Below are 14,026 nucleotides of genomic sequence, written 5' to 3' on the forward strand. Positions count from 1 at the left end.
TATATATATAAGTAATCTACATTATTCCTGCACTGGCATAGCTTCAAATAAAAACGTAATTGATTCCTGCATAGGTTATCTTGCAAATAAAGAATCGACATGATTCCTGCACGGGCACAGCTTCAAATAAAAATGTACTTGATTCCTGCACGGGCACAGCTTCAAATAAAAATGTACTTGATTCCTGCACAGGTTATCTTATGAATAAATATTCGACATGATTCCTGTACGGGTGTACATTGGGACTGAGAATTATGTATAAATCTACTAAAAGTACAGTTTTCAGAAAGTTAGGGTACTGTTGATGAGGTATTGGGAAAGTCTTACTCACTGCACTTTTTAAAAAGTGAATCTAACATAAACAAACAAACAATATTAGAAATAATTGTTCTAGGCCTTTTATTCAGTTTAATCAAAGTTACGTAATGTTAACATCTCTATTAATACTGTATCCATAGCTCTTTTCCTTCAATACGTTTTATGCAACAACTCACTCACTCTCTCTGGTATTTGGGTATATTTATGTGTATACCCAGGAGGGTCAGGTACTTTTCCAGAACGCTAATAGTTTGTATGTTTTTGAATTTCGCGCTAAGCTACACGAGGGTTATCTGCGCTAGCCGTCCCTAATTTGGCAGTGTGAGACTAGAGGGAAAGTAGCTAGTTATAACCACCCACCGCCACCTCTTAGAGTATTCTTTTACCAGCGAAAAGTGGGATTGACCGTGACATTATAACGCCCATACGGTTGAAAAGGAAGCATGTTCGGTGTGAGGCGGATTCGAAACCGTGACCCTCAGATTACGAATCAGGTGCCCTAACCATCTGGTCATGCCGGGCTCACCCAAATCATCGAATCAAATTTAGTGTAAAGGTAAGATTTGTTTTATGAGTTATTTACCAATTTTTCTAAGCGCGTTTTTTTCCAACATGTTCCCGAGCGTCAATTGTGGTACTCAAGCTATGCTGTTGGTTTAAATTTAAACTCATATTTGTACTTTGAATCATTATGTGGCTGTGACGTGAAGATGCCAAGTCAACAGAGTAAAAATAGTGTATATATATTTTACGTTCATCAAACCCGAACTTATGTCATATAAGCTGTTATTCAAAATATAACGACACTTTGAAGTCTTCGCATTAATTAAAGGCGTTTGATTTCTGTTGCTTATTATTCATTTGATTCAGTTTCCTATGGTATGTGTATTTTATGTAAATAATATAAATACTTACTGTGAAACGTACAAGACCTTTCATACTTTAATTTCACTTTTATTATTAACTATCCGACTACCCGTGGCGCCAGCGCATTAGATCACCGTGTGACGTATTCATGACATCATATCTACACCCTGAGAATGGAGAAAAACAAAGTTCTCCGTGACGGGAAACGCAGATGAAACGGGAAAATCGTGAACCAATTGCAAATCTGTATGCACGCATGATACGAAAAATTTGCGAAGTTTGCGTCGCACATCGCGTAGTAAAACGTTTTTCCAATATCATATAAGCAAGATTTCCATTGTAGTATGATATATATCTGTCAGTATGGATGCCAGAGTGTATGATGTTTTTATGTGTGTGTGTGTGTTACGCGTTATTACTGTGATATATGGAATATTCATTATATGTTACTCAACTTGTGATAACATTTGAGCAGTCTATAAAATTATATTTGATAATGTAGTAGATAGTCAACTTAAGAGATACCGTATTTAATAAAATTAAAGCAAAATTATATGGATTAATTCTAGATGTCACTGTTACATCTAAACACAGAAAGTGTATAAATTGTTTGACAAATTTTTTATGCTAAATTTAAGTTTGGTTTCCTACCTCTCTCGAGAATTTGTTGTGTGTATATCGAAATACTTCCCTGAACCTTCAGTAAAATATTAAAATTCGCTGTGTAATTGAGAAGTGGATAATTAAGATTTTTATGTAACGCTTGGGTGACTTTCTAAACGTCCTAAATTGTGCTTTTGTCGATATATCATGAGATTTTGTCTATTGTTGGTTTAAAACGAAAGCAATTTCACACTTTAATTAGTTTTAATAAGAAGATCTAAGAATTATACATAATCTAAACGAACCGAAAAATTAGCTGTAATGTTTCATTCAGTGGAATCTCCAAATTATTGTGCATGCTATGGAAATAACCGAATGCCATCTGACAACTTAAACGCGTAATCCACAACACCATTGTTATTAAAGTTCATTAACGTTTTAAATAAAATTCAACGTATGACCTGAGTGGTCATTAGATGGGCCAACGGTGAATTTACAAACTTTCAAACAGCGGCAAATGTGAAGGCTTATAATGCTAAAATCCAGGTTTTGATACCTATGACTGATACAGTACAAATAGCCAATTGTACGCTTAACTAGAAACAGGTAAATCTAAAATTTGAGATTCGATTCTCCGCGCTAGACAGAGCGCAAATAAATTATTACGTAGCTTCGTGCTGAAACAGTAGCAACATTACCTATATGATAACTGAAAACTACACTATTCTAAGTGGAAACATTCCAGTTTTAATGAAACATAAAGCCATGCATCTACAAAGTATTTTCATTAAAATATAAATACACTTCATAGAAACATTTCACAAATGTCATTTAGGCAACTTCATAGAGTATATAACAACAGATGTACGTTCATTTGTATTATTTATAACTCCATCTTCACTGAGTTTAAAGGTTTGATACTGTTTCTCGCAAAAGTAAAATAAAAACAAAACAAAACACGTGGTTTCGGTTATATTAAACTGTTTTTTTTCTTCAATATTTAAAAATCACGTTTTACAGCATAATATTGATTAAGGAACTGAATATTAAAGCACAGTTGTTGTTTTTTTTTAACATAGTTACTAAGATATAGCTCATCCGTCACTTTACATAAGTGTCATCAGACGTATCTAGCATACACAGAAACGTTTAAATGCAACATCCATTGATCTGCTAAGTTGGATTGTCACGTGCATGAGGTTCACATCTTAAATCAAATAGATAATCGTGTCATCAGATTCTTATGCTGGAGTAAAAATCCTTTTCAGTCAAAGGGACACCTGCTTGGTTCACAGATACACACAAATGATTTAAATAACAGTAAACGTTACCCTACATATACTAAAGGGTGAAATTTAAGGATAAGAAACACCCTTCTCACGTAGAATATAATTTATGTAAGTACAGCAGTCTTAAGACTTTGTCTTCCTGGAACAGAGTTTACGCTTTGTAGGACGTAAACGTAATCCACGAGTACATTCGCGTATATCTATGAAAGATAAAAGTAAGAAATAAACAAGTAGTGTTAGAGATAGAATTTGCAGTCTCTTCCATAAAAGAACACTTATATCTACCTCTCTTAACTGTGATTCATGAAATGCCACGTTCAATTAGTTAACATATGTTTCACCGAACAACCGATTTTACGCTGAGTTTTGAATGAAACTGACAGTTCTGTTTATTACAACAGATTAATTCATACCTTACGATCCTCTCAGGTCGGAATCTATTCTTGAACGACTTACTTTGTTTCTGATGTATAAATAGTTTTCATCCCATTGTATTTTACTCTACAGAGGCTTACAAAAATTTAATTGAGTTCCCTGAGGATCTAGTTCTTATCTGAACAGTTTGGAATAATTTCTCTAGGAAATGATAAGAAAACGTTTCGCTTATGTCTCGTGACTTGAATTAATAACCTTCCAATTACTGTATCAAAGTCACAGTCTAGTATTTGATATTATAAAGCAAACAACAAATATTCTATTTTAAATAACAAGGTATATTTGATAATTACTCGAGGAAACCTACTATAATAATTTATTAATAATTACTTTGTTATTAAATCACGTACCATAAGTTGTAGAAATATACTGTCAACCATATCTTTCACCAAATGTTTGATATCCATTGGCGTTTATATCAATAATATACAGTTAAAAAACATATTATAATGTATTTATCGATTTTGTTTTATCTAAGCGTTATCTTATTGTAACTTCATATCCAAAACAGTTTTTTTTTTGTTTCACAAGTCGTTTATCATGAACATCCTTCAAACACAGGGGAGACTTATTTTAAAGGTGTTTTCGCATTTCAGAGGAAAAGACGCTCTATATGCGCTTCGAGGCCGACTAATCACCAAGACGTCCGAGATGCAAAACACTTTGAAGTTTGTGGTTCAAACTTGTAAGGAAATATTTTCCTTTCGTCACACATGTGTCGCCACCGTCGAGGACTTGACTTGAGCCGAATTAGGATTTGCTGTGACATAATGCTTCTGTGGAAAGGTGTTACTAAAAAGGTGACCTCTGTTATTTAAATAAACACCATGAGGAGGAGGGAGGGTCGAATGAGGATTTCGAAGGTAAGGGTTCGCATAACCTGCATGGAAATGAGGATCCATTTCTTCCAGGTACTGCGAAGAGCGTTGAAATCTGGCTAGCTGTTGTAGAGAAGAAGGTGGCGTGTATTCTTTAGTGTAGTCGACATAAGGGACGTAACCGTTACTAGCTGGGGTTTCCTGTATCAATATAAAGATCACAAAGTAAAACATCTTATTTAATTCGATATTTTTTAAAGAAAGCAGTTTGCTTTTTAAGTATGTCGTATTATAAAAACGTCTTCTATGTAAGTACTTAATACTAAACGTGTCAAATGTTGAATTAAGCCTAGTTATTAAACTCATGAAAGTCATACTGAGTGAAACCCTCAATAACAAAAAGTGCTAGCCGAATCTGTATTATCGAACGAAGAACTACTAATCTCAAGTAAACAGAGCGTGAAGAATCTATCTTTATTATTTATTGGTGGAAAAACAACTTATTGTTGCTACAATTAAATTCTTTGTGGTTGTGTGGAAGTCACAGAATTACTTAAACAAAGAACAAATTAACGAAACGTTACAGACTATTCTCCACAGAAAGGGCATCATAATACTGACTAATTAATTTGTTCAGTTTTCGATCATTGTAACACATTTCGGTTAAGAAAAAAACAAAGTAAAATCCAGCTTTTCATATTGTTATTCACTGTTGGCTTCCAATAACATTAGAAAAACGTAATTGGCTTACAAACAGCAAGAAAGTAATTAAATTGGTTTATTTTCTTTGAGATTTTAGCATTCTTCATCTGTAAATTTATGTCTAACAAGTTTGTTTACGATATCTGCCACCTATTGATAAATTCAAGCATTTATGCTTTATTTATCTTTGGTTTGTTTAAATGTTAATTCTCTGTTTATTGTTTCAAAAAATACTTGCTAGTTGAAATACAATAACAGTTAAGAGTTTATTAGTTGACGTCATATAAAACAAAGCCGCACGTAATAATCTATACGAAAAAACCGATTGGAAAATATTTATATCTTTAACAAGTATCAAGAGTACAAAACTTTAGTGTTAATACACATACTTTTTCCACAAAATATTGTTTTTACGAACCATCAGAACAAAATATCCAAAAGACGTCGCTAATCATTGTCTTCTAATGTACTTTAAATGATTAAATATTTTATTAAATGTTAATGGTGTTAACATTTCTGTCCTTTAAAATATCTCTGGAAAACTAAAACAAATCTAGTTTAAAAATATTGATTTCAATAAGTAGAAACGACTAGTGTAAAATGTATATATTTTATATTATTTAATAAATTTGACTTTCACCAAAACAGGAATAAAGACTGAATCCGAGTTTTCAGCTGGAAATGTGTACAAGTCGTTTGCTTCTGCTCTGCTGACGTCACTGGTGACGTCCCATCCAAGATCGTTCTCATTGGGTAATGACGACGTATTGCGGATCTGAAGTTTGAGCTCGTAATCTCTAGACGTATTGGACTCTTTTTCGTTATTTCTTGTTTGAAATTTTCCAACTTTTGAATAAAAAATAAAGAAAGAATTAGTTTCATTAAAGATCAACAATTTTTTATTTTAACTTGAACAATTTGTATTTGCCACATTGCTACGAGGACCATCTACTGATATTCCTAGATTTGAGCTAGTGACCATCAGGAGCGTTTACCGCTCATGTTAAGAAAGAACTTAACACATTCACACAGCTTAAAGTGCGGGGAATATTTCTTGATGTTTCACAAATTCGAAACTAATCCGCCAGCTCCAAAATCGAGTTCTACCACAGGGCTAATCTGCATCTTGTAACCTCGTTATAAGTAATGTTTCTGAAACTAAAAAAACTCCTTACATATTTAATAAATGAAAGTTTCTGAAACTAAAATAATTCTTTATTCACTGAATGAATGAAAAATTTTGAAATTAGAAGAGCTCATTATACGTAGAATACATGAAAATGTCTGAAACTTGTGTAACTCCTTATAAAATGAATAAATGAAAAATTTTAAAACTATAATAACTCTTTACACACTGAATAAATGAAAACTTCAAAACGTAGAATAATTCTTTAGATATTGAATAAATGGAAGAAAACAATTCTGAAAGTCTGACTTTTCTATAGATACAAACAAGTTACTACTTGTAAATTAATTACGGTGTATTTAGGAACACAGAAAATTCTTACCCATGGGGATTAAAAATATGCAAGACTGAACCCAAATATATTTCCTTTTTTGCTACGTCAAAATATGAGGCAAGGAAAGAACTTACTTTTAGTAGCTGATCGTTTCCTGACACAAAGAATTGTTACAGCTGTGACTGATGCTACAAAAACGATTCCTCCAATCGATCCAGCAATTATGATTAGAATTGGCATACTTTCTGAAAATATTTTTATCAAAGTATATGCTAGATAAAACGTGTCAGATTTTGCAAATTAATTAAGATTACTGTCACTGAGAGTCATTTACTTATTTTTAATTTAAATTATGCTTCTTTGTTTCAAAAATCTGATAAAATTTGTGGATCGCAATTAACCTGTTCACTGCCGTGGACGAGATAACTCGTCCAAGCCGATTGTTAACATAGTGCCACAGACGAGTTAATTCGTTCTCATACATACCTAACTTCAACGCTAGATGTCAAAACCATACATGACCGACTTACAAATTGTTTCACTTTCGATCCAAAATGGTTTCACGAAAAAGTTACAAAATGAAGACGCATTAGAGTTGTATTGTAGCAGCTGAAATACTTGGCAGTCAACAGGTTAATTTGATTTCTTAATTGTTGTTATTATAATCCTAAATTATCGAATTAATCAAAGCTGACGATCCTTCTGAAAATACATTCGGTAACACAGATATATATCAGTTATTTTACAATGTTCAGAAGCAAGCTACCATGACAAATACATGGATGCTGAAATAAAATCCAAATGACGTTTCTAAAGGTCAACTACTTAGTTGAAAATAGGAACAGTGCATCTTTAACAAAAGCCAAAATTAAAAACAATTTCATCTTCAGAACTATATATTTCAACATAAATCATGTGTAAAGTTGCTTTCAAGACCAAACTCTATTGGGCCCAGTACATCGTGCAATATAACAATTGCTTTTGTTAAATTAAAAATACTTTACTCAGTTCCATAAAGCCCCGGCTTGGCCAGGTGGGTTAAGGCGTTCGATTCGTAATCCGAGGGTCGCGGGTTCGAATCCCCGTCGTACCAAACATACTCGCCCTGTCAGCTGTGGGGGTGTTATAATGTGACGGTTAATTCTACTATTCGTTGGTGAAAAAGTAGCCCAAGAGTTGGCGGTGGGTGGTGATGACTAACTCTGCCTTCCCTCTAGTCTTAAACTGCTAAATTATGGACGACTAGCGCAGATAGCCCTCGTGCAGCTTTGCGCGAAATTCGAAAAAAATTAACAGTTCCACAGTTTGAGATTTTTACTCTGCAGAAATGTTTGTTACAAGATGTAAGCTATAGAAATAATTTTGAGTTATAACAGAATATCTTTGATTATAACATTTTGTAATGCATATTAGTTTCCAATAGTTACAAATGTTCAAGTTACCCCGCTGGTACAAAGTTAAGTCTACGGATTTGCAGCGCTAAAATTAGGGGCTCGATTCTCCTCGGTGGATTCAGCAGATAGCCTGAAGTGGCTTTGCTATAAGAAAACACACACACATAAATGTTCAAACAAAGTATTCTATAAACAAGCGTCAGCGAAAAATGTGATTCATAGTTTTCACCACGACTTTTATGTGTCACTATGTTTTTAATATATATGATGATAAAATACATTAAAAACCTAACCTTGTCTTTTCAAATGAATTAGAACACTGTCATGGCCGTATTCGTTCCACACAGAACAGTTATAGAGACCAAAGTCTTCGCTCTGAGCTTTGTGGATCATCAAAAGGTTTCTCATTCCATTTTCCATGTGCTGTTCAATTATTTCGTAACCACGAGAGTTGTCAATATCTAAAACCTGTAAAAGAGAATTAAAAAACATTGCCGTTGAATAAAAACGTTAATCTATAAAAAAATTAATTTTGTAATTTCACACTTTATATTCAAAAATATATTACCGCCATGTTTATATTAAAATAACTGATTTCTGTTTTATTGTGTAACCCTTTACATAAATTACTATTTACTGCTGTAGACAAGAATAATCAGTCACAATGCTCAACAGTAATTACTGACAGATTTAGGCCCGTCATGACCGGGTGGTTAAGGCACTCGACTCGTAATCTTAGAGTCGCTGGTTCGAGTCCCCTTCACAACAAACATGTTCGCCCTGTCAGCCATGGGGGCGTTATAATGTAGCGGTCAGTCCCATTATTCGTTGGTAAAAGAGTATTCCAAGAGTTGGCGGTGGGCGGGGATGACTAGCTGTCTTCCGTCTAGTCTTACATAACTAAATTAAGGACGGCTGGCGCAGATAGCCCTCGTTTAGCTTTGCGCAAAATCCAAAACATATAAGCTTATAATTCCTGTTGAAAGAAAGCACGAATCTAAATATGAGTAATATAAGAAGTAATCTAAATAATATATATATATATATATAATTTACAAATTACCTCGAAGTAACTGTCTCAGCTTTTTATCATATTATTTTATCACTTGCTTAGTTCAAGAAGGAAAATTGTTAGATATTAAAGACAATTGTTAGGTGAAAATACTTACAAGGTCGGTATAACGAATATGTATCCTAATGTTGAACTTAGGGAAAAGTTTCTTTCCCTCAGAAAGTAAATAATTTAAGTAATTACACCCGAAAGAGTGTAGGGTAATATCTCGTGCTATCTAAAGAAACAAAACTCATCTTATAATATGAAACCGAACGAGTATTCTAACGCATTTTAAACCATAATAAACCTAATATCATTCAATGACATAACATGTGTTAAATGTTTCTTTTCTATGTGCCTATTTTTAAAATTAGGTTAGACGTAAAGCTGATTGAAAACACCGCTAAAAATGTAATATTAAGTTTAATTTACATAAGTAATAGATTAGAAGTAAAAGACATTTAGAGTAGAGGACACCATTGTTATTATCATTGTTTTTGCATCAAGTGATCAAGCGATGCAAAAATTTTCAAAATTGATATATCTTAATTTTCTTTTTAAAAACTACAATTTTCTTTTATCGCATTTCGTTCAAACAAGCGCAGATAGTCCTCGTGCAACTTTGCGCGAAATTCAAAGCGTACCAAACCAATCGGGCCTGGCATGGCCAAGCGTGTTAAGGCGTTCGACTCGTAATCCGAGGGTCAAGGGTTCGAATCCTGATCGCACTAAACATGCTCGCTCTTTCAGCCGTGGGGGCGTTATAATGCGACATTCAATCCCACTATGCGTTGGTAAAAAATTAGTCCAAGAGTTGACGGTGGGTGGTGATGACTAGCTGCCTTCCCTCTACTTTTACACTGCTAAATCAGGGACGGCTACCACAGATAGCCCTCGTGCAGCTTTGCGCGAAATTCAAAACAAATAAACATGGTTTCCATCACATTTACAACATGAATACATTTTAAAAATATCTGATTTTGGAAAAAATGTTATTTTTGAGTTTTTATTTTAATGCAATTGTGATCCTTTTATATAATCATACCCAAACAATAGGTTAAAATTATTAAACTTTTACCAAAATTATTTGCTCTAGCAGCCCCTAATAAAGCAGTGTAAGACTAGAGGGAAGGCAGCTAATCATCACCACCCACCTCCAACTCTTGGGGTGGGCTATCCTTTTTCCAGCAAAAAGTTGGATTGACCGTCATATTATAACGCCCTCACAACTGAATGGTTAACATGTTTGGAGTTATGGGGATTCGAACCCGCGACCCTCAGATTACAAGTCGCGTGCCTCAGCCTCCTGGCCATGCCGGGCCGACATTATGTGTATTTATCAAGTTTGGATGAACTGAATAAAAATAACCGGGTTTCTGATTATCTGTCAACCGCTCCTTGTAAAAAACAACAACAAAAAACCCGTTTTCTTAGAACATCAAAATATTCATAAACATACCATGGTTTGAATTAAATAAACATATTTTCGATGAGTTTTAATTTGTTCTGTTCTGTAGATAGATTAGGATGTTTTAATATTGGTTTTAATTATTAATTAATTTTAATTATTATTTATTCTTAGTTTGTCATTGTCATTTAATGTTGTTATTGCATTGTCACTATTTTTTGAGCTATTAGAAATTTTATTAATTTCCTATAGAGGATTAATCGTTTTATTATATGTATGTATATAAATATATATACATATTTTACCTATGGTAAATCTTGTAAAGCTACCTATGAACCTTCTTAATTTTAAACTACTGGTTAGAGGGAAGGTAGCCAGTTAGCATCGTCCTCCACCGACTATTAACATCAAGTGGTTAACTGTTGCTCTTATAACGCACCAACAGATTACACGCAAGGAATTATTCATGTTATCGCACAAATTCGAGATCGACTCACCAACTCTGAAATCCAAAGCTTTACCCCAAGGCCAAACCACGCTCTTAAAGGGTTAATCATGACGCTTCGTAAGAAAATTCTGCGCATTCTTATGCAATGATGTGTCACCGAAGACGATAGATGTGGCTCTTCGGAGATATGTTTTAACACTCACATTGTTTGTTCATGATAGTGCCACTAAGAATGGAGTTACAGCCAGAAGATGCTGTCAGTTCTTTTCGACGACACATATTCGTTGAGTGAAGTAGCAAAGCTGAGATCACGCCATCTGACTGCCAACTTTCCAAACCATTATGAATGTAAATCATAAACATTCAAAATTATTTTTTCCTTACAGAACAGAACCGCCAGTATACAAGTTTTTCTCAAAACACATTAATTGCTGAATAGTTGAAATGTGAACAAAAATTACCTTGCTCATCAGGTGTGTAGTTGTTACATTGTGAAGAACTGGTGTATTTGAATGTGTGTGACACACGAAGGGACGATATTCTATATAAGCCATGAGGAACAGTTACTGTAAATAGTGTTTTGCTGGCGGACTTATAAGATGTTAGAAAGTTTGTTTGCAGTTTTGCTCATTTATCAGAACCTTAAACCTTCGCAAAGGGTTCAGAAAATAAAACATGAGCTTGAGTAACTATCAGTCAGTTACTGACATCAATAATGCAAGACGACGTTCCTGTAAGATACAACAAACACACCAATAAGGTACGACAACACCAAGTCACATAAGTAAGCTACAGCTGCGTTTCCAAGAAACAAAAGAATGTTTTTTTTTCATTTTTTTACTTTTGAATTTCGCACAAAGCTACACTAGGACTATCTGTGCTAGCCGTCCCTAATTTAGCAGTGTAAGTCTAGAGGGAAGTCAGCTAGTCATCACCATCCACCGCAAACTCTTGGGCTACCCTTTTACCAACGAATAGTGGGATTGATCGTCACGTTATAACGCCCCCACGGCTGAAAGGGCGAGCATGTTTGGTGCGACCGAGATTCGAACCCGCGGATTTCGAGTCGAACGCTTTAACCCACCTGTCCATGTCGGGCCTCCAAAAGAATAAAGACCATGATGTTGTATCGCTTTGCCCCCTAGTGACTCAGCGGTATGTCTGCGGACTTACAACACTAAAAACCTGGTTTCGATACCCGTGGTGGGCAGAGCACAGATAGCTCATTGTGTAGCTTTGTGCTTAATTCAAAAAACAAAAAAACATGTATCGCTTTTTTTAGCTTATCAACGAATATAACTGGTGCTTAAACATGTACGTCTGTGCACTTGTTTTGTTAGTCATAGAAACATGGAACTGATGTCTACGGACAGTAGATAGTTTATAGAAGTGTTTCAAAATGTTTGATATGAAGCATCTTTCGCTGTTTGACTGAGTAGAAGCAATAATGAAACAACATATTTTTTAGTTTATTTGGAATTTTCTAAAAGGCTACAAGAGAACCACGTGAGCTACCCGTTCGTAATTTAACAGTGAAATAAGAGATGGAAGGCAGCTAGTCTTTACCACCCACCGCCAACTCTTAGTGTAATCTTTGACGAAAGAAAAGTTGGATTTATCATTACATTATACGGCCCCCAATTATGTAAAGAACGAGAATTTTTTTTTTGGAAAGGGATTTGAACCCGACACTCACAAACTGCGAATTAAGACCCATAATCACCTGGACATTTCAGTCTCTCGTTTCTAAAAAAAATATTTATTACGAAACGCGTTGTGCTATTGCATATTAAGAGTAGAAAACACTGATCAAACAGATTATTTTCATCAACAGTTACAATCATCAGGGCTCGTCACAATAAACTGGTAATCCAGTCATCAATCTCTGATGGAGGTAGCTCTGAAACTAGCTATTTCAAGTGACTTATAAATACTTTGCATTTTATTCCACAAAAACAAATAAACATCGGTTTTATTTTTAAATCTTAATACAACGTTTCCATGTAGCTTCAATTGATGCTCAGTACTTTAATTTATCTTGTAACGCATGAATATTCCATGATTTGAAATTTCTACAAATCATTCTGTACGTGGATTTTATGCTAAGAAACCGAAGTCCTCCTATTTTAATATAACCTTCAGAAAGGAGTTAAAATTTGATTATTAACAATAATGAGTTCATAGTGATTTGGTGTTTTAAGGAAATTTAGTATACTTTGAAGAACTAAATACATGTTTGATCTCTAAAGAGTTTCGAATATTTATAACGATATGATGTTTTTCTCTTCTGAGTTTCATATTGATGGAAAACATTTTGTTATATATTAGTCACATAAGCTAGAAAAGATCTATCTTAACATCAAGTAAATAATTGGCTTGTTCTAAATTTCTAGAAAAGCTACACGAGGTCTATCTGCGCTAGCCGTTCCTTATTTAGCAGTGTAAGACTAGAGGGAAGGCAGCTAGTCATCACCACCCACTGTCAACTCTTGGACTACTCTTTTACCAACGAATAGTGAGATTGAATGTCGCATTATAACGCCATCACGGCTGAAAGGGGGAGCATGTTTAATGCGACAAGGATTCGAACCGGCGCCCCTCAGATTATGAGTCGAACGCCTTAACCCACCTGGCCATGCTGGGTCTCCAAAGAAATGCGTCTGATTTGTTATTTTTAAAGTCAACCCATGATTGTTGTGGGGAAGGGGGGGTTGTATGAGGGAAATATGTCAACCAGAGATTTCCGTTCACCAGGACTTCATTAATATAAATATTCACGAGAACCAGAAAGTGCGTACAAGAAGTAAGGATTTATATGTATGAAAAAAAACTTGTTGATTAAAAAAATCAGCGACTAGAGACGCGAATGGATTGTGAAAGATATAATAACCAAAGTAAGTTTTTTAGGGAAAAGAGTATTTTAAGAAAAAAACAAGTCTGGAGTCTTTTTCCACACTAACATCTGCGTTAAATATTGACTAACTGCCTTCTGATTTACTAAGAAATTGATCCATCGGTCACCAGAAAGGAAAGTATGCCCATGAATTAACTTTCCATTTGGAATGAGAAGAACATGGCGGCGTATTTTCAGAAGTCATCAATATTATTTGCATCTTTTCTTGAAGTTTCTTTGGATTCGTACTTGGGGGGTTGGGGGTGTCAGATTGGGACTGATTTTCCTTATGACTTGGTCTTCTTGAGCCAAACATTTCTTTTAGTTTGTCTGCTTT

The 14,026-nt window shown here is 34.5% G+C and overlaps 1 protein-coding gene across 1 annotated transcript in view; it reads right to left on the bottom strand.

Annotated features, from left to right (window-relative positions):
- Positions 1–2,517: 2,517 nt before the first annotated feature.
- LOC143222384 (irregular chiasm C-roughest protein-like) overlaps positions 2,518–14,026 on the bottom strand; it is a 74,828-nt gene continuing 63,319 nt past the window's right edge. The window contains exons 11-14 of the mRNA XM_076448843.1: positions 8,180–8,354; positions 6,627–6,737; positions 5,673–5,878; positions 2,518–4,531 (exon numbers count right to left, since the gene is read on the bottom strand). Coding sequence (XP_076304958.1) covers positions 4,220–4,531; positions 5,673–5,878; positions 6,627–6,737; positions 8,180–8,354 — 804 coding nt within the window. The 3' untranslated portion in view covers positions 2,518–4,219. The remainder of the gene's footprint in view (positions 4,532–5,672; positions 5,879–6,626; positions 6,738–8,179; positions 8,355–14,026) is intronic.

The sequence above is a fragment of the Tachypleus tridentatus genome, chromosome 1 (assembly GCF_004210375.1).
Source record: "Tachypleus tridentatus isolate NWPU-2018 chromosome 1, ASM421037v1, whole genome shotgun sequence".
NCBI lineage: Eukaryota > Metazoa > Arthropoda > Merostomata > Xiphosura > Limulidae > Tachypleus > Tachypleus tridentatus.